The sequence below is a fragment of the Euleptes europaea genome, chromosome 13 (genome assembly GCF_029931775.1).
Source record: "Euleptes europaea isolate rEulEur1 chromosome 13, rEulEur1.hap1, whole genome shotgun sequence".
NCBI lineage: Eukaryota > Metazoa > Chordata > Lepidosauria > Squamata > Sphaerodactylidae > Euleptes > Euleptes europaea.
Window position 1 is genome coordinate 50,609,453 of NC_079324.1, and position 22,527 is coordinate 50,631,979.

General features: G+C 45.3%; 1 protein-coding gene across 1 annotated transcript; it reads right to left on the reverse strand.

The window, feature by feature from the left end:
* Positions 1-1,127: 1,127 nt before the first annotated feature.
* LOC130485926 (carbonic anhydrase 15-like) lies at positions 1,128-16,670 on the reverse strand. The gene is made up of 9 exons (XM_056859066.1): positions 16,642-16,670; positions 15,107-15,261; positions 14,263-14,298; positions 11,222-11,392; positions 9,174-9,334; positions 6,882-6,974; positions 4,964-5,030; positions 2,007-2,173; positions 1,128-1,337 (listed from the first exon to the last, which is right to left on the reverse strand). Exons 1-9 carry the CDS (start codon positions 16,668-16,670, stop codon positions 1,128-1,130), a joined length of 1,089 nt encoding a protein of 362 aa, XP_056715044.1.
* Between the last annotated feature and the right edge of the window lie 5,857 nt (positions 16,671-22,527).

Consider the following 22,527-nt stretch of genomic DNA (forward strand, 5'->3'; position numbering starts at 1 on the left):
GACAGTTCAGACACAAGCATAACACTTTAATGAGAACTGAGCTCTAATACTAGGCAAGAAGGAACATTTCCATTCTTGGAAATTATAGCCAGGCTAATGTGCCTCACTTGCATAGTCTCGCCCTCTTATCTGGACAAGACTTCGGGAGCCATTGGAGCATCTGGGAGGGAGCCCTCATGATAACACCATGATCCAGCCGCATTCTTACTGCCCCATGAACCTTTGCCATGGGCTGATAACATTTGTACAGCATGAACAGCAACAATGCATCTCTGGAGTCTTAGCATGCGTACCAGCTGTTGCACAGCCTTGCCTAGCAACTTACTCACTTAATAAATAGAATTATGATGTCTAGAACCACAATAGCATCATATCATTATCTCTGGTGACAGGACACTGCTGGGGGGGTGGAAGCGGAGCTCGAGGAAGGCTTATCATAGAATCATAGAGTTGGAAGGGGCCATACAAGCTATCTAGTCCAATCCTCTGCTTAATGCAGGATCAGCCCAGAGCATCCCCGACAAGTGCTCATCCAGCCTCTTCTTAAAGACTGCCAGTGAGGGGGAGTCTTACTGAAAATCAAAAAGAACCAAGCAAATTCCCATTGTGGAGAAAGTAAGAATTCTGGATTTGTTCTACATTTTACATTGTTTAAACTTGTGTTTTTTCACATTCTGATGACAAGGTGCTTCGCGTGCCTTGTTACCCCAAGCGCATCACAATGGACAATCACAAGCAGACATCTCTATTGCTCAGCTCTACTCCATTCCCAATGATCCTTAGCTTGGTACTGCCAACTCTGATTGGCAGCAGCGCTCCAGCGTCTCAGGCAAAGAAAAGTCTTTTTCAGTTCTTCTGTCAGAGATGCTTCAATGGAAGGTGCCAGGAAGTGGAACCTAGGCCCTTATCCATGCAGAGCAAGTTCTATGTGCCCTTACATATAAGAGAATGACATATTCTTTAAAAACCCAAAATGCAATAGCCAGATGTTACTTTATTCCCTTTCCCACCCAGCTGACTTCCCCTTATCGTTTTGTTCAGTTCAGTGCTTGAAGAGGGATCACAGTGAAGAAGCATTGCTATGAAAACGCTATGAAGTAGCAGTTGGTCATAACTGGCCAAAACAGTTAACAGAGATCAAACAACTGGCCAGCTAGAAAAGCCAAAAGTAGAGGAAAGAGGAGACTGGAGGGCAGGGCTGGACTGTGGCTGATGGTGGCATCTTTGGATGCGTAGACTTTGCGATTTTTCAGAGGCTGCGAAGGACGGAAGTTGTTCGCCATCTTCACCAGCTTTGTTCCACCTTTGAAGTACAGGGTGTTCACAAAGGCATTCAGCTGAATAAGAGAAAGAGAGGAGACCATTGCCAGTTATCAGAGGAGGCCAACAGATATTCATACCTAGAACAGTGGGACCACTTTTCCTGCAGGACTGAGCTTAGGGCAAACTGGTTTCACTGCTTTCCAGCAAAAACTGGATGGTGCATAGCACTGGTTGGTTAGTGGCTGTGACCTCCCCTCCCCAGAGCAGTTCTTTTCCAGTTTTAAAACAAATATGGGATTTTTTAATAATAAAAAAATTGTGCCAAATGTTTATGCATATCCTTGTAAAATACGAGAAGCTGTGGCAGGTAGAATCTATGGGAAGATCATCCCTGCATCTTTTGAAAGCTGAATAAAAGCTATCTGGGATCCCAATTTGAACAAGGTGTGTGTGTAAAGTGCTGTCAAGTCACAGCCAACTTAAGGCAACCCAGTAGGCTTTTCAAGGCAAGGGATTAACAGAGGTGGTTTGCCTTCCTCTGCATAGCAACCTGGTATTCCTTCGGGGTCTCCCATCCAAGTACTAACCAAGACTGACCCTGCTTAGCTTCTGAGATCTGATGAGATCAGGCTAGCCTGGATCATCCAGGCCAAGGCTTGAACAGGATAACAACCCAGGTTTACCAAGGTGACATGCAAGGACCACCACAGTCACAGAACCACATGTGCAAACAGCTTTTTTACCTGAGGCTTGCTGATAGGGATCTCTTCTTCGAAGACAGTCCAGACAACCACTTCTTCACACCCGGGGGTGGTGAGGGAACCTTTGTAACGATAATATTTGGAGAGCGAGTCCATGTTGGGAAGCAGGTTGCTCAGAGGAAACGTGGATGCCAAGTCGACCGAAACCCCTAGGCAAAGAAACAGAAATGTGTAGGCAAGACAAAGACATCCACTCCATGTAGTTCTGAAGAAGTTATGAGGATGGGAAAGAAGCAATGTGTCTGCTTCCACATGCAAAAAGCAGCACATAAAATGGGATCGCCCACTGAGCTGTGGTTCAGTAAAAGAGCACCTGCTTTGCGTGCAGAAGGTCCCAGGCTCAGTCCCTGGCAGAAGGTATTGAGGAAGGCCCTTCTTATCCCAAGACCCTAGAAAGGAGCTGCCAGTCAGGGTAGACATTCTGAACGAGAGGGAACAATGGTCTGACTCAGTAAGGCAGCTTTTATATGGGGAAGCCAGCTCTCGTTTGGGAAATGCCTGGAAGTTTGGGGCGGTGCCTTGGAAAGACAATGTTTGGGGAAAAGAGGAAGCTCAGGGGAGACATGACAGCTACAAAGGGACCATGACTCAGCCATGGAGCACACAGAAGGGCCCCGGTTCAGTCCTGGGCATCTCTAGTTAAAGGATCTCAAGAACCAGATGGTGGGGAAGACTTTTCCCTACCTGAGGTCCTAGAGAGCCATTGCCGGTTGGAGTAGACAATAACCTTGGCCAGGAAGACAGCAGGTTAAAATAATAGTAATAATTGTAATAATAACAACAATGACAATGACAATGACAATAATAGCATCAACAGTATGATTCAACACAAGACAGACTCATATGATCTTTATAAAATTTACTTCATTTATCCTCACTATTCTTCCCAATGGGGACTCCAGCTGGTTTAAATTCTTCCCTCCTCTATTTTATCCTCACCACAACCCTGTGAAGCAGGTTAGGATGAGCATGTGTGGCTGACCCAAGGTCACCCAGCAACTTCCTTGGCAGAGTGGGGATTTGAACCCAGGTCTCCCAGATCCTAGTCTGACACTCTAACCCATGGGTGTCAAACATAAGGCCCAGGGGCCGGATCCGACCCACAAGCCAGTCACCGCCCCCAGTCCCAAGGTGTAAATTATCAAAGACTGATAAATAAAAGAAAATATTGTAAGAGTGTTATTGTTTTAAGCATGTTTGTATTTTAGGTAAAAATAATATCATTTAAGTATCGTTAAGTATCATTAAGCATCATAATATCATTTAAGTAAAAAATAATATCATTAATTGGCTTTGTCTGTGTCTTCTATCTCCAGTAAGTAAGGTAAAGGTCCCCTGTGCAAGCACCGGGTCATTCCTGACCCATGGGGTGACATCACATCCCAACATTTCCTAGGCAGACTTTGTTTGCGGGGTGGTTTGCCAGTGCCTTCCCCAGTCATCTTCCCTTTACTCCCAGCAAGCTTTTTTACCGACCTCGGAAGGATGGAAGGCTGAATCAACCTTGAGCCGGCTACCTGAAACCAACTTCCGTTGGGATCGAACTCAGGTCGCGAACAGAGCTTGGACTGCAGTACTGCAGCTTACCACTTTGCGCCACGGGGCTCCCTACAATGTACTCTTAGGTTTTTGTCTTAATTTTCTAGCCAGAGAAAAGGAAGTATTTCTTTACTTAATGAGTAATTCAGTTGTGGAATTCTGAATGTAACAATAGCCACAAGCATAAATGTCTTTAAAAGGTGATTCAACAGATTTGTGGAGGAGAGGTCTATCAATGGCTACTAGCCATGGTGACTAAAGGGAACCTCCACATACAGAGGCAGTGAATACCAGTGCTAGGAAGCAATACTGGGGAAGGTTCTATGCCCTGTTTGTTGGCCATCCAGAGCAACAGGCTGGCCATATAGGATGCTGGACTATATGAACCACTACTCATTTTACCAACCTTGGAAGGATGGAAGGCTGAGTCAACCTTGAGCCAGCTACCTGAAACCAACTTCCATCAGGATCGAACTCAGGTACCTGGTATTAAATTTTATGGTACACATGGCCCGGCCTGACCAAATGACATTTATGGCCCTTGTCACAAATGAGTTCGACACCCCTGCTCTAACCAGTCCATAGTCCCTCTCCTAATTTCTTTTTTTAAAAATTATTGAGTTCAGTTGTTTCTTTTACCACTGTCTAACAAGTGTTCTGTGTCCTTTCACTTCTTATTGACAAATCCTCACTCACCCATGAAACTCACTGGGTGACTTAATGACACATTGTTGACACAATCTACCTTATAGGGTTGTTGTAAGGATATTTTCACCAGGCATCTAATGAAGCCAGCAGTTTTATCTACAGTCTACAGCAGTTTTATCAGGTTGATTGCTATGAGAAACTGATGCTGGCCTTGGTCCAGCGCAGAAGGGATCTTCTTTCGTTAACTGCTATAGCTATATCATAAAGGAGCCAACTGAGGTCAGGAAAACAGTGAGGGGGGCATTAAACCCCTGCGCCACAATCCTGATCCAAACAAGAAAGCCAGAGTAGATTTGTTCATGGATCTCCGAACATCGGATCTTGCTTCGCCTGGATTAAAAAGGTAAAGGTCCCCTGTGAAAGCACCGGGTCATTCCTGACCCATGGGGTGACGTCACATCCCGACGTTTCCTAGACAGACTTTGTTTACGGGGTGGTTTGCCAGTGCCTTCCCCAGTCATCTTCCCTTTACCCCCAGCAAGCTGGGTACTCATTTTACCGACCTCGGAAGGATGGAAGACTGACTCAACCTTGAGCCGGCTACCTGAAACCATCTTCCCTCGGGATTGAACTGAGGTCATGAGCAGAGCTTGGACTGCAGTACTGCAGCTTACCACTCTGCGCCACGGGGCTCCTTCCCCTGGATTACCCAAGCAAAGTAGTCAAACGCTTGTCTGAATCTCGCTGCTTACCCGCACGAGAGATGTTTCTGAGGCCAGCAATGATTGTGTTGTAATTGGTATTATCCACTTCCGACACCTGCCATTCAACGAGAGAAAGAACCACAAATTGACTACATGAAGCCTCCGGTGATGCTCTGCTCCCAGGCCCAAAGTGGGAAGGTAGGACTCGTACAAATTTATAACATGCCCTCCCCTCCCCGATCCCGTCCAATCTCATAATACAATCTCATGAGTTTTTGAAAGAAATCTGTTTTATTTCTGAAATGATCTATATTCACCATGCCTTTCCCCCTTGCAAGATTCCCCAGGTATGCTTTCTAAGAACCTGTAAGAAACGTGTTAAGAGCGTAAGGGGTGCTATGAAAAAGTCTGTCAATTCTAGCTGCAAGCTAATTCCTCATTTCCAGACCTCTTTGTTACAGTGATAACTTCAGATATGTGGAAGGATCAGGAACAAGCAGCAAGTTGTTTTTTAATGATACATCTTAATAGTCCTTTCTGTTAAATATTAATTGTCATAACATTGTTTAAATTATTTTATTACTACCTCCGTTTAGTTTTTAACTGACCGTTTTCACCCTGTTGATCCTTCAAAAAGTTTGTCTTAATTGTTGTGACTAATGTTGTGTTGTTTATACTGTATCTTTGTATTTTTATTGCTGCTGTTTTTAGGGAAACTTTTTATGCTGGCTGTTTTTTTAATAATTGTTGTTGTTTTAACAGTTTTGTAAGCCGCCTTGTGAGACTCCGGGCTCTCGAGGTGGCTTACAAAACAGTTAAATTGTAACAAAGAATGAATGCATTCTCACTTTTTTCCTAGTTTCCAAACTTACCTCTGGAACCATGAGATCTAGAAACTCTTTTTTAAACCTGCAGGTGGGGTTGCTATCTTTCTCTCACTGAGGACTCCTGCTGTTTATCTGTCTAGTACACTTTTATCCTACCTTTCCTCCAAGAAGCTCAGAGTTGTGTATATGGTTCTCCCTTCCTCAGTTTGTCTTCCTAAAAACTCTGTGAGGTAGGTTAGGCTGTGAGATAATAATTGACCCAAGGTTATCCAGTGAGCTGCATGGCAGAGATTTGAATTCACACCATCCAAGCTGGGGTTGCCAACCTCCAGGTGGTGGCTGGAGATCTGCTATTACAACTGATCTCCAGCCGATAGAGATCAGTTCTCCTGGAGAAATATGGCCGCTTTGGCCATTGGACTCTATGGCATTGAAGTCCCTCCCATCCCCAAACCCCACCCTCCTCAGGCTCTGCCCCAAAAACCTCTCGCCTGTGGGGAAGAGGGACCTAGCAACCCTAATCCAAACTGAAACGATGTACTTGATTTACACCCCACCTTTCTCCCTAATGGGGATCCAAAGCTGCTCATATCATTCTCCTCTCCTCCAATTTATCCTCACAACAACCCTGTGAGTAAGGTTGCCAACCTCCAGGTGGTGGCTGGAGATTTCCAGCTATTACAACTGATCTCCAGGCGATACAAATCAGTTCCCCTGGAGAAAATGGCCGCTTTGGCAACTGGAGTCTATGGCACTGAAGTCCCTCCCCTCACTAAACCCCACCATCCTCAGACTACACCCTCAAAATCTCCAGGTATTTCCCAACCCAGAGCCGGCAACCCTACCTGTGAGGTAGGTTAGACCGAGAAAATGAATGTGCTCCAGGTTGCCCAGTTAGTTTCAGGGCAGATGTGAGTCAAGCCTGTTTCTCTGAGATGCTAGTCGGACACTCTAACCACCACATCACATCACATGAAAACAAAATTACATGGTTTCCCTAATTTCAAGCCCTTGAAACGTCCACCTGCCCCCCTCTCAGCAGCCCTGATTCCATGGTCAAAGGACAAAAGAGCTTGATGTTATTCCAGTCGGTTGAGCACCAATTGACTACATAACAGTAGCAGCTTAGTATGACTCACCTTGAACAAGAAGCCTAAGACAGCCAATCCTTTGGGGTGTCCCTTTGCTTCATTTATGGTTTTGTATTTGGTATTCATGTGAACAAGGTGCAACTGCGGAGAAAAAAGAATCGTTCTGAGTCCAAAGATCTTTTGTGATCTTTGCCTGTCAGTTGCAATGACATCCACATGAGTAAGTCTGATGTGCTCAGGGAAAGCACTATTTGGCACATGCCCATGGTTCCCATATGCAGGGCTAAATCTTACTGGAAAGGAAGTGTCTCTAAAGAATAAATCTGCAGTCTGAGAAATATTCACATACCCTCGAGCCTGCAAAATGGTACAGAAAAATATTTTCCTATTCTTTTGACTTTGATTTGTGATATCATCACAAAACCAAATCTGACTGGCTATCTGGCACCATGACATTTGTACACTGGCTACATGCTTGGCTGGACGAGTCCTAGGGTTGCCAACTTCCAGGTGGGAGCTGGAGATCTCCTGGTATTACAACTGATCTCCAGATGACAGACATCAGTTTCCCTGGAGAAAACGGCTGCTCTGGAGGGTGGACTCCATGGCATTAGGTCCCTCCTATCTCCAAATCCTGCCCTTTGCACTCCACCCCCAAATTTCAAGGTATTTCCCAAACTGGAAGTTGGTAACCCTAGCTGGATCCCATAGTTGGCAAGAAGGACTTCTTTTTTTGAAGGAAAAAGTACTAAATCAGCTGCCAATAGGGGCAGAGAAAAGGGATGGAAAAAGAACAAAATCATACCCAAAAAAAGCAGAGTTCAGGGAGGAAAAACATTTCAGTTTTGTGGAGACACAAACTGATTCTTTTTGTACTTAACAAGGAACTATTTGAAAGAGCCACGGCAAAACTTCACAGCTGCAATCAACAAGCCCTTCTGTTATTCATACTTGTACCTTTGGTCCAAGTTCCTCCTGTATCCTCTCAATGAAAAGCGACAAATGTCTCTTGCTGACTCACAGTGCTGCAAAACTGCTGTGAAACCATCATAAAGCGCACTGCTAAGAATGCCATAAGTCATCACACATCACACATCATACTTTCACTTATTCTGGGGGAAGGGGGGAAACCAAGAGCCACACACCTATGGTTTTAAAGAACTATAGTTAAACTGTTAGGTATGAATGAATGCATGGTATTGTGCTGGTCACCCCTGCTGCACAAACTGAGATTCCGGCACAAGATAAGAGGGCAAAAATGACCAGTGAATTGTCACAAACTCCTTGTTTAATCATGAAAATCATTGCAACAATGCGACCAGTTGCTCGTGATCAGACAGGGGTCACAATAAGCCCTTTCTCATCTTCCTCACTTTGCCTGACTCTCATGGGGAATGGCTGGACAGTCTCTCATCTGTTATGCCCCAGGGTCTTCCTTAATTAATAGCTTCTTGCTGAAAATACAGAGAACTGAGTTTGGAGATGAGTTTATTCATTATATGACCCACGTAATTGGATGGTGTCTCCTCTGAAATAACAGAAGAACTTTTTCCCATCTCCCTACCGGTGTACAAGAAGCTAGTAGCGGGAATAGTTTCAATAAACCTTGAAGAACTGAAGATTATTGACTAAAGGAATGGCTCCTCATGCTATACGCATACATGCCTTCCTTTTATTTCATTCATTCAGTTGCATTTTTAGCTCACCCTTCCTTTAAGGAACTCGGGGCACTGGGCATTTCCACTTTCCCCAATTTTATTTTTTCAGCAACCCTGCAAGGTAGGCAAGGTGGAGAGAAACTAAGAAACTAAACCAAGGGCCTCCAATGTCCAGCTCTTCAGCTGCCGCCAGCTGTCCTTTTAACTGACATCAGCCAAGGAACAGGCCTAATCCAGCTGGATTGCATCAAGAAGCATCTTCCTTACACTAAAGTTTGCAAGTAGTCATGCTGGCCAACAGACAACTCCAAAGCTAGAAGTCATTTGCAAGGACCAACCAAAATGTCCTCAAACCATATGCATTGCAAAACAGCGTGTAAGCTTTCGAGTTCTCTAGAAGACTTCATCAGGATCCATGTTATGTACAAGAAGAGGGAGAGATGGAAGAAGGAAAATAAAGTTCTCTTGGAGCATGGTGGCTACATCCAAAGTCTGCACCTATCGTTTCAAAATGGAAAACAGGACACGCTGCAGACTTAGTTGGATGAGATGGTGCTGAGCGCAAACTAGGTTTCCTAACTGATTACTCTTTTCAAGAACTACTGTCAGTCTCTAGCCTGAGAGACCTCCCTGGTATTGCAATAGACTGGTTACAAAATCAAAAGAGTGAAAGGGTATCTACCTCCATCGGGTATTGGCGTCCATCAATAGTGTGCTCTGAACCATTTTTGTTGGAGTCCCCCCAATGGAAGTGGAACTGCAGGGCCCGATATGTGTCTTGAAGCCCTCCTTTGGTGATATTGATTTGATCTGAAGCAGAGGCTCCGTCCAGGTTCATGGTCACTGCAAAGGGAGGCAGATCAAAGATCGAGAGGTCAGAGAGAGAGCCTGACTCCCTGCACGTCAGGCAGCTACTGCTCAGCTTTCCTTCCTCCCTCCTTGCACATGGAAAGGAAGAACGGACCAGTTGCCCATGAACAGGCCCCCCATTTACCTGCCCAGGCAGGAAATTACCTGGGCTCAGTTTCCCACTGGGGACTGAGGAGTGGGAGAAAAAATGTCCTCCATATACTGACACTCTAGAAATCTCTAGACGCTCTAGTTTCTATGGTAAAGGCCATAAAGACTAATGGAGGCAGCCTACAGCATCACCCAAAGAACCATTTTCCCCAAGGGGAACTGGAGTGACCCCAAAAGTGACATCGCATCCTCCCCCAAACTCCACCCTCCCCAGGCACCACCTCCAAAATCATCCATCATTTTCCACTGAAGTGTTGGGAACCCTGCCTATAACATAAATTGAACCATGCTGTTCCCTCTCCTTAATCTAATAAAGGACAGCTCCGAGGAAGGGGGACTGAGGAGTCTCCTATGGGAAGGATCAGACCAGAGGGTTGAGCAAGTAGCTAAATTCTGTGCTGCAATATATAAGATTCGTCAGGCTTGGTAACTTAACTTAAAATGGAGAATGTTTTATTAATTTGAGGTCTGTTTAAATTATATAAACTGTCTATGAATCATATGTCCTATAGTTTTAGTTACTGTATATTCTCCAGTTTTAATTCTGTAACTGATATGAATGTTTTAATGGCATTTGCCGTATTAATAAATGAATATTAATCTGAGCCATGCTGCAACCAGAGCAAGAAACCTGATTGATAAACCAGTAGGTGCAGAATGTAGCAAAAGTACCATAAAGGGTTGCCCCTAAAGTCACAAGTACTTTTGGAATAATTTCCCATTCCAGGCGGAAACAGCTGGACTAAGCGTCTCTGGTCAGCAGAGTACCACTGGCCAGGCTGTGAGCCTCAACAGATGTCCCACTATACCAGCCCTTGAGGCCAGCCATGATGCTTCCTGTGTGTTCAATTTCAGATCGTGACTTGACTACTTGCTATGCTGTAAAGTGCCAGGCACATTGTTAGTAATGTAGAAATTGATAACCACGCAGTGGCGGCTCAACAAGGGGTGCTGCCTGTGGTCACTGTCCCAGCCACACCCCTTGCTGCTGGCCTAGGGTTGCCAACCTGACCTCCAGGCGACAGAGATCAGTCCCCCTGGAGAAAATGGCCACTTTGGCAATTGGACTCTATGGCATTGAAGTCCCTCCCCACTCCAAATAGGGTTGCAAGGTCCCTCTTCGCCACCGATGGGAGGTTTTTGGGGCAGAGCCTGAGGAGGGCAGAGTTTGGGGAGGGGCTTCAATGCCATAGAGTCCAATTGCCAAAGCGACCATTTTCTCCAGGTGAACTGATCTCTATCGGCTGGAGATCAGTTGTATTAGCAGGAGATCTCCAACTACTACCTGGAGATTGGCAACCCTATCTCCAAACCCTGCCCTCCTCTGGCTTCACCCCCAAAATCTCCAATTATTTCCCAACCCAGAGCTGGCAACCCTACGCTGGCCCCTGCCTCTTGCAACCTCTACCCCACTGTCTGTCACCATCCTTGCCCCCTCCCAGAAGACAGCAGCTATGGCTCCTTCCCTCCTTATTTCCCAGGCAACATTTAAAGACAGCATGGGAAGCAGTTCATGCCCAAAAGGACTTCCTGAACTCTTGTCTCTCGAATTTGAGAAGCCTTATTGGGCATGTGCAGCTCAAAGCCGTTTGGGCTTGGTGAAACTCCTAGAGGTTTCTGTTGCAAATCCATTCGTTTATTGAAAGCCCTGCCTGGAAATCAGGCAGCCCCACCTAAGAGAGGAAAGCTGGCGACGTGCTCTGCCCCCACCTGAGTGTCCATCATTGAGGAGTTGCCATCTGCCGGCAGGGGCCTGGTCATAACCTTCAAACGAGATTTCATCAAGGCTCAAGTCCCGTTGAGTTTTTCTTCTGACGATGTTAATGGGCGACTGGTTATCTCCCGAGCAGCTCTTTGTCATGTCCTTCCAGTGTGAAGGGCCTAAAGAGAAAGGGAGGAAAACAGGAGAGATGGGGCTTAATGTGGATGAGATGTACTGATTCTATATGGGGAAAGGAATGCTCTTTCCCTTGAAAGAAACGAGGAGCTCTGCGGAAGGCAGGCATAGGGTCCTCCTTACCATGTGCCCCTCACTGACTGAGCTGGGGCAGGCAGCCTGGTTCTCCTCAATTTCTTGCTAGGGAAAATGTTGTGCATGCACACCTACTACATATATGCACATTTATTTATGTACATGTTCCAGTGTGGTGTAGTGGTTAGAATGTCAAATTAAGATTTGGGAGACCCAAACGCCATGTGCTCATGTGTCCATTCAGTATACAGTAGTTGCTCGAGCCATATTACAAAGAAGGTCACTAATGAAGGGTAAAAATACATGTTACCATGTTCAATATATAGCTTTAAAAAAAAATCTGAGAAAATATACAAAGCAGGACATTTGAGAGACCCAGGTTCAAATCCACACTCTGCCATGGAAACTTGGGCAAGTCACACTTAGGGTTACCAACCTCCAGGTACCAGCTGGAGATTTCCTGCTATTACAACTGATCTCCAGCTGATAGAGATCAGTTCCCCTGGAAAAAATGGCCGCTTTGGCAATTGGACTCTATGGCATTGAAGTCCCCCCCTCCCCAAACCCCGCCCTCCTCAGGCTCCACCCCAAAAACCTCCCGCCTGTGGCAAAGAGGGACCTGGCAACCCTAGTCACTCTCTTTCAGCCTAACCTACCTGACAGGGTTGGTGTGGGGATAAAATGGAGGAAGGGAGAATGTTATAAACCACGTAGGGTCTCCAATGGGGGAGAAAAGTGGGGTAAAAAAAGATATAAATCACTCTGCCGCATGGGAGAGCAGATACAAACGCTGTCCTTTCAGAAGGCAATTTTCCTCTGGAGACAAACCAAAGTTCAAAATAGGAATCCAAGATTCTCCGTTTCTGTCACAGCGGGCATCACCGCCAGTTCTCCATGTGTCTCCCCCACAAATAAACACACAGCCATTTGATCTTTCTGATGCTGGCACCTGACAGCGGAGGTAAGGAAGCGTTTCTTGCTTCCCTCAGCGTCAGTGGGACGGAAGCTCTTGAGATTGGATTTTTTTTAAAAAAAACTAAAATTAATGTGGAGGCTGCTGGTGACATCCACAACTTAGCCAACAAGCCCAGACGCCTCAGCCAGGAGGCTCATTAGGCCGACTGCGGTGTTCTTTCCGCCATTCTCGTCCTCAACAGGAGATGCCCTCTTGCTGAGCCGACCTTCATTAATAATCACGAGGAGGGGGTTTTCTCATTTATAATTCAACAGGGTTTCCTTCCCTGGGCCTATCTTTAGCTTGACAGACTAAGCCAACTGTTTTAATGAGCATTACAGTTTCCAAAGACCCACAATGACTTCCATTCTAATGCTATTTGTTCTTTTGTTGTTCTCTCTCTTTCTCTCTCAGGGCAACCCCGTTGGAAGTAGTCGTACTTAGGGTTGCCGACCTCCAGGTACTAGGTGTTGATCTCCTGCTATTACAACTGATTTCCAGCCGGTAGAGATCAGTTCACCGGGAGAAAAATGGCCGCTTTGGCAATTGGACTCTATGGCATTGAAGTCCCTCCCCTCCCCAAATCCCACCCTCCTCAGGCTCCGCCCCAAAAACCTCCCACCGGTGGCGAAGAGGGACCTGCCAACCCTAGTTGTACTGTGGACTACAGTACTGCTGTTACCATGGCTGAGATACTGCAAGGGCCTGCTTATTTATTGATCAGGTCAGTCTCAGGGATGCCAACCTCCAGGTGTGGCTTGGGGTTCTCCTGGTATTACAGCTGAACTCCAGACTACAGAGATCAATTCCTCTGGGAAAATGGCAGCTTTGGAGGGTGGACTCTGTGGCATCACATTCCTGCTGAGCTGCCTCTCCAGTAAGATTGTGAACCTCCAGGTGGTATCTGGAGATCTTTACTATTACAATTGATCTCCAGATGACCAAGATCACTTCCCCTGGAGAAAATGGCTACTTTGGATGGTGGCCTCCATAGCATCATGTCCTGATGAGGTCCCTCCCCTCCCCAAACCACACCCTCCTGGAGATGCTGGGGATTGAACCTGGGACCGTAGTTGAATCCCAGGCCATTGTTAGAGCTTATGCTATCTTTCTCAATTTGATTTTCCTGGGAGCAGCAGGCAATCGAGGAGGTGAATCATTGCTATTGAGCATTAATAGAAAATTCTCTTCTATGGAGTTTTTAAGAAAAGAAGGTTCTGTAACTGCATTGGGGTGGTTAGGTGAATCAGACCACTGTATCAAGTCTTGCTGAGATGAAACTGGTGACTTGGTTTCCTGTGTTCTTTCCACTTCCATTAAGGAGTTAAGATTTTGTAACTTAAATTATCAAAAACCCGAACCGGGGAAGACTCCTTTAGTATGTATATATCCCACCCAGGAGTTCTACACCACAAGAAAACAATGAGCCTTTGGGATTCTTTAAATGATTTTTTAGAATCAATGAGTCTCCACACAGGGGACTCCTTCACTCTACAGACCACATCCCAGATCTGAATTGGGAGCCTCCGCAGCTGCAGTTTCCATTTGCCATATTTTAACGGTTGTAAATTCTCAATTTTAATTTAATTTTACATTAAATATTATGTTTTATAATATTGTTGCACTGATGATGTCTTTACCTTGTTGTAAACCCCCCTGAACCCTGCTTTGGCAGGGGGAGGAGGGCATATAAATAAATAATTATGATGATGAAGATGACTATTTATAAAAAAAATCATATTTTGCAGTGTGTAACATAACCATGTACCGGCATAAGTTCACACAACAAGCAATAAAGTTTCAAAAACATTTCCAAGAACTTACCGCATTTCACATCTTGTGAATCATAGCACCAAATACCTGGAAGAGGGGGGGAAACAGAGAAATGAAACATACCAGCCGATACAGAGAGAAAAGCCAAAAGATAAATGAAACCCTCATTCTGGAGGAGAAAAGGCTGCACCGTTAACTTCTCGATCCATCGTGCAAAGCAACAATTCAAGGGGTGCAACAGCTGGGAGGGAGAACCAGAGATAGAGATTGAGAGATGATTTGCACAAACACATACTCAGGTACAGAGCCAAGAAGAAAGGCATCCCAGGTTGGGTTGCCAACCTCCAGGTAGTAGCCAGAGATTTCCTGCTATTACAACTGATCTCCAGCCAACAGAGATCAGTTCACCTGGAGAAAACGGCTGCTTTGGCAATTGGACTCTATAGCATTGAAGCCCTTCCCCAAACCTCACCCTCCTCTGGCTCTGCCCGAAAAACCTCCCACCGGTGGCGAAGAGGGATCTGGCAATCCTAATTCCAGGGCAGGGTCAGGAGCACATAATAGGGCCAGTTGCAGGTTTGGATGTGCACAAAGGGACCCATGCAGCTCACTTTCCATAATGGCCATTACCCCCTATCCCAATACACCATAGCTATCTTCCCCCTTGGCTGCCCCCCACTTATGGCTATCTTGGAGGGAGCCGAATGTCACTTTCTCACAAATTTAAGCCTATTGCTACTGGCAGGTCTAAAAGAACCAAGAAAGAGTTAATGCAATATTGCCAGGGACTGTGGGACAATGGGATTCCTGAAGCGGGCAGCAGAAGGCAATTCTCTTGCATTCTGCTTCCTCAGGTGCCTTAAGTCACTCCCCTCATTGCAAAACAGGAGATCACAGTGTCTCCAGTTGCGGGTGGGCCTTTTGCCAGGCAGTTGCATGTTCCCAACCGTTATGACACCAGCCCGGGCACAAGATCCATCCAAGTTGCAGACGTTAATCTGGTCGGAGTGAGAGGCTGCCAAGGCATACCTTTTCCTTTCCTCCTGTGGCCTGCCACAGAAAGGGAAAAAGAAGAACCTGTTGGAAGTGAAGGACTTTGCGCTGTCTCTTAACCTCAGACTCCAGAGGGGGACAAGACTAGTGAGTCAGAGGGCGAAAACGCAGGTCGCTTTATCCACCTTTAATCCCTGTTTCAGCCAGGATTCAGCTAGGATCGAACGCATGCATTTCGCCTAATGTGCGTTTGATCCTGGCTAAAACAGGGATTAAAGGAGGATAAAGCAACCGTACATTTTCGCCCAGAGAGACAGAGGGGACAAGATACTGGGGCATCCTTTCTCTACTGCTCTGACCTATCCCTTTGATGTGTAGATTGCTACTCTTAGGGAAACTTCCTTCCTTCCTGCTTCTTCCTCACCTCCTCACACACACTGGCACTCTTCTCCCTCTTGCCACCATGAGGAAAGGATGCATGCCCTGGATCTCCCTCCATCCTAGTTAGTTAGAATAGATAGGCAACTATACTTTATCCTATCCAGAAATGGATTTCCTACAATAAATGAAGTATATTAGTTAAATAGACAAAAGGCTTCTAGCAATTTGTTCCTGGCACACACAGAGGTTTGGATGAGCGTCTCTGCGCACAACTGCCTTTGTGCACTCTGAAAATTTAGCAGGGACTTGGGCATAACAAAACCCTCACAATCCAACAGAACCAAGAGAGAAGAAAAACGGTAAAAGACATTAACATTGGCATTTAGTACTGGTATGTCAGTTGGTATCAGCATGGTGTAGTAGTTAGGAGCGGTGGACTCTAATCTGGCGAACCGGGTTGGTTTCCCCACTCCTACACATGAAGCCTGCATGGTGACCTTGGGCTAGTCACAGTTCTCTCCTCACCTACCTCACAAGATGTCTGTTGTGGGGAGAGGAAGGAAAGGAGATTGTAAACTGGTTTGACCCCTGGGAATTCTGCCAGTTTGTAGAAACCCCTACCTTATTTGTGTGAGGGCTTAGTTGTTTTTTTTTTAGTTTTCATGATTTGGGGTTGGATCTTGTGGATCCATTTTGCTAGTAGATGTGCTTTCCTCTGGCAGAAGCAGCTTCTCCCAGGAGAAAAGCGCCTCCACTGGAAGAATGAATCTGTGGGATCCAACCTGCCGTACAGTAGATCTAGGAAACGATGTCGGCCAAACTCTAATTTCATGGCAGAAGATAATTTTGTTTGTGGGGAAAGATAAGAAGCGTTCAGGTGGACCAAGTGTAATCTAGCCCAGCATCCTTTTTCCAGAAGCAGCCATTCAGATGCTTCCATGAAACCCTCAAGCAGGGTATAAAAATCTCCCATTTCTTTTTCTTTTATATTTACAAAGTCATGATTTTTTTTCTGCTTATGTAGGGAGCTCTCCAGGGTACGCAGAAGTCCCTTACCTTATCAGTGGTTGGCCATGTTCCACCATCCTACCAATAAACATTTAACCACGACATTCAGCACCAGAAGAAACAATTGCTCTGTCAATGAAGCCGCGCTGTTCGTTTCTGATTTCTGCTTCTAAAATCCAGCCTTTCAGATCATGTAGATTTTTAATGCTTTTACTTAATCAGTGTCGTTCTTTATCTACTTGCTGGGCAACATTAATTCAGGATCAAAACTCACAGTGGCTGCTCGCATTTCATTTCATACTTGGGTGCCGATATTTGAATAAACACAAATTTGAATAAAATTATACGATAAGCTGCCGTCGGACTATCAGCCTCTTGAGCAGAATACTGCCCAATGCTGAATGGCACAGGGGTGGGAAGTCACACGCAGTGCAGTCCTAAAGCAGAGTTACACCCCTTCTAAATCACTTGAAGGCAATGGGCTTAGAAGGGTGTAACTCTGCTTAGGATGGCACTGATATTCTTCAACTGTTGCTAATGATTAGGGACAGCCAAGAATGGCAAACTTTAGATATTCGCCACCTTTTGAATATTCACAAATATACAATTTACCGTACTTCTCCCTGGAGTCATGTTTCCTCTGTGACCTTCGGTGCTGAACAGATTTCTTAGCATTGCATTAAAGAAAAGGCACTTAAGCAGGACAGCGGGAGAGGAATAAGTAGGATTAGGTCAAAATGAAGAGTCATCCTTTGCAAATAATTCACGCTTCTCTCTTCTCTTCGACGGGATGATGGAATGGCTTTGGGAAGCTGGGTTTTTTATGAGGCTCTCTATTAGCACACTTTGCCAAATGCCCGATACCATATACAAAATCATCTGGCAGAGCATGCTAATAGAGAGCGTCATAAAAAAAATCCAGCTCCTCAAAGTAATTCAAATCGGGTTGGAGAAAAATCGATTAAAAACTTGATGGGTTACAGCCAAGGAAACATTCTGATTAATACCTGTGCATCATGCTATTGGAAGAGCTATCCTTCAAGACGTTACTCTGAAGGTTACAGCAATTTCATCACATGCCGTCAGGAATAAACAGGGACTGACTGGTCATTATAGGTGATGTGGAGGTTCCACAACAGACAAGGTCATCGCTGAGGGTTTTTCCTGAGACCAAGATGGTAGGTGGAAGCTCATAGAAATGGATTACCATTCTGTCCTGGTTGACCCATTGTGACGTAGACCCACAGGCAGACACAGAGAGCAAAAACTGATGCAGCTCCCAGTGTGAGGATGAGCTAAGCTGGGTCTTCCCTGACCCTTGCCTAGCCTTCCCCTGGCATAAGGTTGCCAGGTCCCTCTTCGCCACCGGCGGGGTTTTTTTGGGGCGGAGCCTGAAGAGGGCAGGGTTTGGGGAGGGGAGGGACTTTAATGCCATAGAGTCCAGATGCCAAAGAGGCCATTTTCTCCAGGTGAACTGATCTTTGTCGGCTGGAGATCAATTGTAATAGCAGGAGATCTCCAGCTAGTACCCGGTGGTTGGCAACCCTAATCATTAACAAGAAGAGAGTTGCTGTGAATGAAGCCAACAACACTAATGAATCTGGCCTAACATTTGACCAAACTGATGTGACCTTTCTCCATTCCAGGATGGTTTTCATCCACCCCAAAAATAGTGGGATGGTTTTAAATCCACATGGAGAGAATGAAGATAGCATCCCAGTCCCCCTGAAACACTACATACAGGATATAGTATTTATGTCTATAATAGACTGTATACGGTATTGCCACATAGTTCTGAAGATGTAAGGGCACTTCAAAAGCGGGGGTGGCTATTTCTACCAATTCTCCCCCCCCCCATTTTGCCCCTTGTGCTTTCCCTGATGATCCACTAACCCCCAGGAATAAAAGGGGGCTCAGGTGGGCTACAAGTGCAGCAAGAGGGGGAAATGGGGAAAGTCCTGTGCCACAAGTTCCAAGAGGCTGGGTTGCCAACCTCCAGGTGGGGCCTGGAGACCTGGAAATGCAACTGATCTTCAGACTACAGAGATCAGATTCCCTGGAGAAAATGGCTGCTTTGGAGGATGGAATCTATGTAGGGTTGCCAACCTCCAGGTACTAGCAGGAGATATCCTGCTATTACAGCTGATTTCCAGCCGATATAGATCAGTTCCCCTGGAGAAAATGGCCGCTTTGGCAATTGAACTCTATGGCATTGAAGTCCCTCCCCTTCCCAAACCCCACCCTCCTAAGGCTCCACCCCCAAAACCTCCCGCTGGTGGCGAAGAGGGACCTGGCAACCCTAACCCTCTCCAGGCTCTACTCCCAAATCTCCAGGAATTTCCCAACCTGGACTTGGCACCCCAGGTTGGATACATGCCAATATGCATAGAAAGTATCCTACGGGTTTATTGATGTTAAACATGCGTACATTTTATGAGGAAAATTCAGCATGAGGAGGCTAAACACAACCTGTAAATAAAGAATCATGGTTGCAATTGGCACAAGGGAGAAGGCAGTGAGGATCTGGGGCTAGAAACAGCAGGGCTGAGAAATCTGAGATCGTCCCTATGCAGAGCTGAGCATTTATTAAATCAATAAAAATAACACATTCAGCATTTCCACAAGTCATGGAGATTACAACCACGCTGCAAATCCAACGACTACTGGAGGATCGTAACCCACAAACTTCAAGATGTGTGGCCAATTTTTGTGTTGCTATATAGAAGACCCGAAAGGATGTTATTTATAAATAGATAAAATCGGATTGATAAACATTTTAGAAACTAGCGTATTTGTCTTTTTAGTTATGGGATTTTATTGATATATTTTACTTTGTGGATTCTTTGACTGGTTGATACTATTTTTATTGAAAATTTCTGTTACTTCTGATTAGATCTGTTGTTTTGGTCAAATGACCATAAAATAAATGATTGATTGATTGAACCATGCCTCAACCAGGTCCAAGGAACTGTGACAAGGACAAAACTGGAAAGAAATCCAACAGGAAGTGGGCCTCCAGCCCTTGACCTTTTCAATTAAATTCATTCCCACATTTCAGGGCTCCTTTAAGTGCTTCCTGCTTCAAAGAGATCAACAAACTCTCATCAAATCTGCCCAATCAACATGCACGCATTCCGGGCCATCACTCGTCTTTATAAAAGGGTTGTTTTTTTCCCTGGACTGGTTTTCCTCTTTTATCTTCTGTCAATTAATAATAGATCTGAAGAGGCTTTTATTGTTCACTGAGATAGCCTCTGCAGTTAAGCACTCAATATTTGCTTTTTCCCTCCTCTAATTATCTCTGGAACCTGCCAGTGTGGATTTTTTACTGCTCTCCCTTTGCAAGTTAATTGTGTTTCTTTAACCTTCTTGCTTATTGCTCTTCCAATTCTTTACATCTCTCCCTTAACCAGTCTGTGGCTGCCCTGTGCTGTATTTACTTCAGATCTAATCAAAATGAAATTCTACTAGGATTCCACTTCCAGCCACTCTTTAAATATTTCCACATTATGGTTTGGCGCTGGCCTCATGAGATCTGACCTCTTTGTTCCTACCAGGAAAGCACTTTGCAGCTTGAGATCCTGCAAAATTGTGTGGTGAGTTTATATGAATAAATCCCACAGTGGGGTTTTTTCCCCCTGTATGCCTTATGGGTCTTCGATCTGTATGTTATGTGCATGGAAATCCATCTACCTCGTTTTACGAGAAGCGCTGCCCCAATTCATAATTACCACTGCTACAAAGCTGTAGTTTACTGAGCTCTGGATCGGCAAAGCTCAAGGGGCTTTAGGTTGTATTTCTTGAAATCTGTTGCATGTAACAGCCACGTGCAAAGAACTCTCCTTTGACTAGAGCAGTGGTTCTCACCCTTTTTTATTCCATTCCCCCCTTTCCCCATTGTTCAGAATATAATTTCCCCCTTCCCAAGATAGCCTAACTCAAAAAAACAAACTACAATTTTACAGATTGTACATAATCTACAGGACATCACACTTTAGAATCATAGAGTTGGAAGGGACCACCAGGGTCATCTGGTCCAACCCCCTGCACAATTCAGGAAACTCACAACTACCTCCCCCCTACACCCCCAGTGACACCCCCCCCCAGAAGATGGCCAAGTTGCCCTCCCTCTCATCATCTGCCTAAGGTTATAGAATCAGCATTGCTGACAGATTATCCAGCCTCTTCTTAAAAACCTCCAGAGAAGGAGTGCTCATCACCTCCCGAGGAAGCCTGTTCCACTGAGGAACCGCTCTAACGGTTAGAAAATTCTTCCTAATGTCCTAATTCCCCCCTTGTTGAGAACCCCTGGATTAGAGCAAAAAGAGGGTGGGGGAGATAGCCAAAGCATGAAGCATCAGAAGAGCCATGCTGGATCAGACCAGTGGGCCAACTAGTCTAGCATCCTGTTTCACACAGTGACCAACTGGTTGTCTTGGATGCCAACAAACATGGTAAAGAGGCCAAAGCTTTCTCCTTATTCCACCTCCTAGCACTGTATTCAGAGGGGTAGATAAAGGTAAAGGCACCCACCCAGAGGTTAGCAACCCTAAGATCCCTGAAGAGATCTCCAACATATTTTTGTATTGGTAAGCACAGCAGCAATTCAGATCTGCTGTGCCAGTGCAGGTGTGAACGTTCCCCAGTGCCATTTTAACAAACTAAAATGTTGCTATTTGCCCCTCTGCTGTGAAATGTATGATTGCCTTATGGTTTTCTTCTTACTGGCTGCTTGGGAGGTCCTCCTTCTCGGATTGCTGAAAGGATGCCAGAGGAAAATAGTTAACCTCCCACCCCATAGGGTTGAGAGGTCCCTCTTTGCAATCGGCGGGAGGTTTTTGGGGTGGAGCTTGAGGAAGGTGGGATTTGGAGAGAGGAGGGGATTTCAGTGCCATAGTCCAATTGCCAAAGCGGCCATTTTCTCCAGGTGAACGGATCTCTATCGGCTGGAGATCAGTTGTAATAGCAGGAGATCGCCAGCTATTACCTGGAGGTTGAGATAAAGATAGTACAGGCTCTCAATTGATTGCAAAACACATGTATTAACAAATACAGAAGTGCAAGTGCTCTAAATGTGACAAAGGAAACTTATCAATTCTAAGAGTAAATTCTGTACAAAGGTAGCTATAGCTGCTGCAAGCAACAACGAGGATATAAATGAGGAAATAAATATACTCTTTTTCATATGATGAAAAAATAGCTCATATAGTCTAATCAGAGTCAAACAGCTCTATAGCTTAGTCTCTTATTCCATAGCATGAGGCAGAAGAGGGAGATTAAGGTTGGAACGCCGTCCGGATGCTGTGCGTTTTCACCGCCGCAAAGGGCGGCTTCTTCAGCTCTCCGTGTGCTGGGAGACGAAACTCCTTAAGTTGTTCAAGCAATGCTTAAAATCTAGAAAATCAATTCAATTCTCAGCTTGTCACTGTTTGCTCCCTGAGGGTTGCTCCGTGCTCTATCTCAGCATTACCTGGAGGTTGGCAACCCTAACCCCATTGCCCAGTGCATGCAACAGCCTCATCCTAAATCAGACCTCTGTGGTTATATTCTTGGTAGCCTGGCACTGGGTGGGATATGGAATGCCAACCTTAGAATGCTGCCTACTGCTAATTAACTAGCATACAATGAGAGTCCAAAGGATGTAGCTGTTGCTACAAGTCATGCCCAATCAAAAATGAACGTATTTACTGGCAGTGAAGTCTACAGTCTTTAACAAAATTAGCCAAATACACTAACCACTTAAACCTGCCCATTCATCCATGCTTTGTGAGTGGGGGCGGGGGGATCAGCTCTTTTCCCTGCAGGTCTCAAGTGACTCATTATTCAGAGAAACATTTAATCTAGATGTCTCTGCATAATTCTTTTCCTTGAGAGGAACAGAAGGCTGCATTCCCAAATTGTCCTGGAACTTTGGAGTGGGAGATTTCATTTGCC

Coding starts and splice junctions, on each gene's coding strand:
- LOC130485926 (XM_056859066.1), bottom strand. CDS start 16,670: ATGGTGGAACATGGCCAACCACTGATAAG. Junction 6,975..9,173: donor GACGCCAATACCCGATGGAG/GTAGATACCCTT, acceptor TTTTCTCCGCAG/TTGCACCTTGTTCACATGAA. Junction 2,174..4,963: donor CAGAAACATCTCTCGTGCGG/GTAAGCAGCGAG, acceptor TTCTTTGCCTAG/GGGTTTCGGTCGACTTGGCA.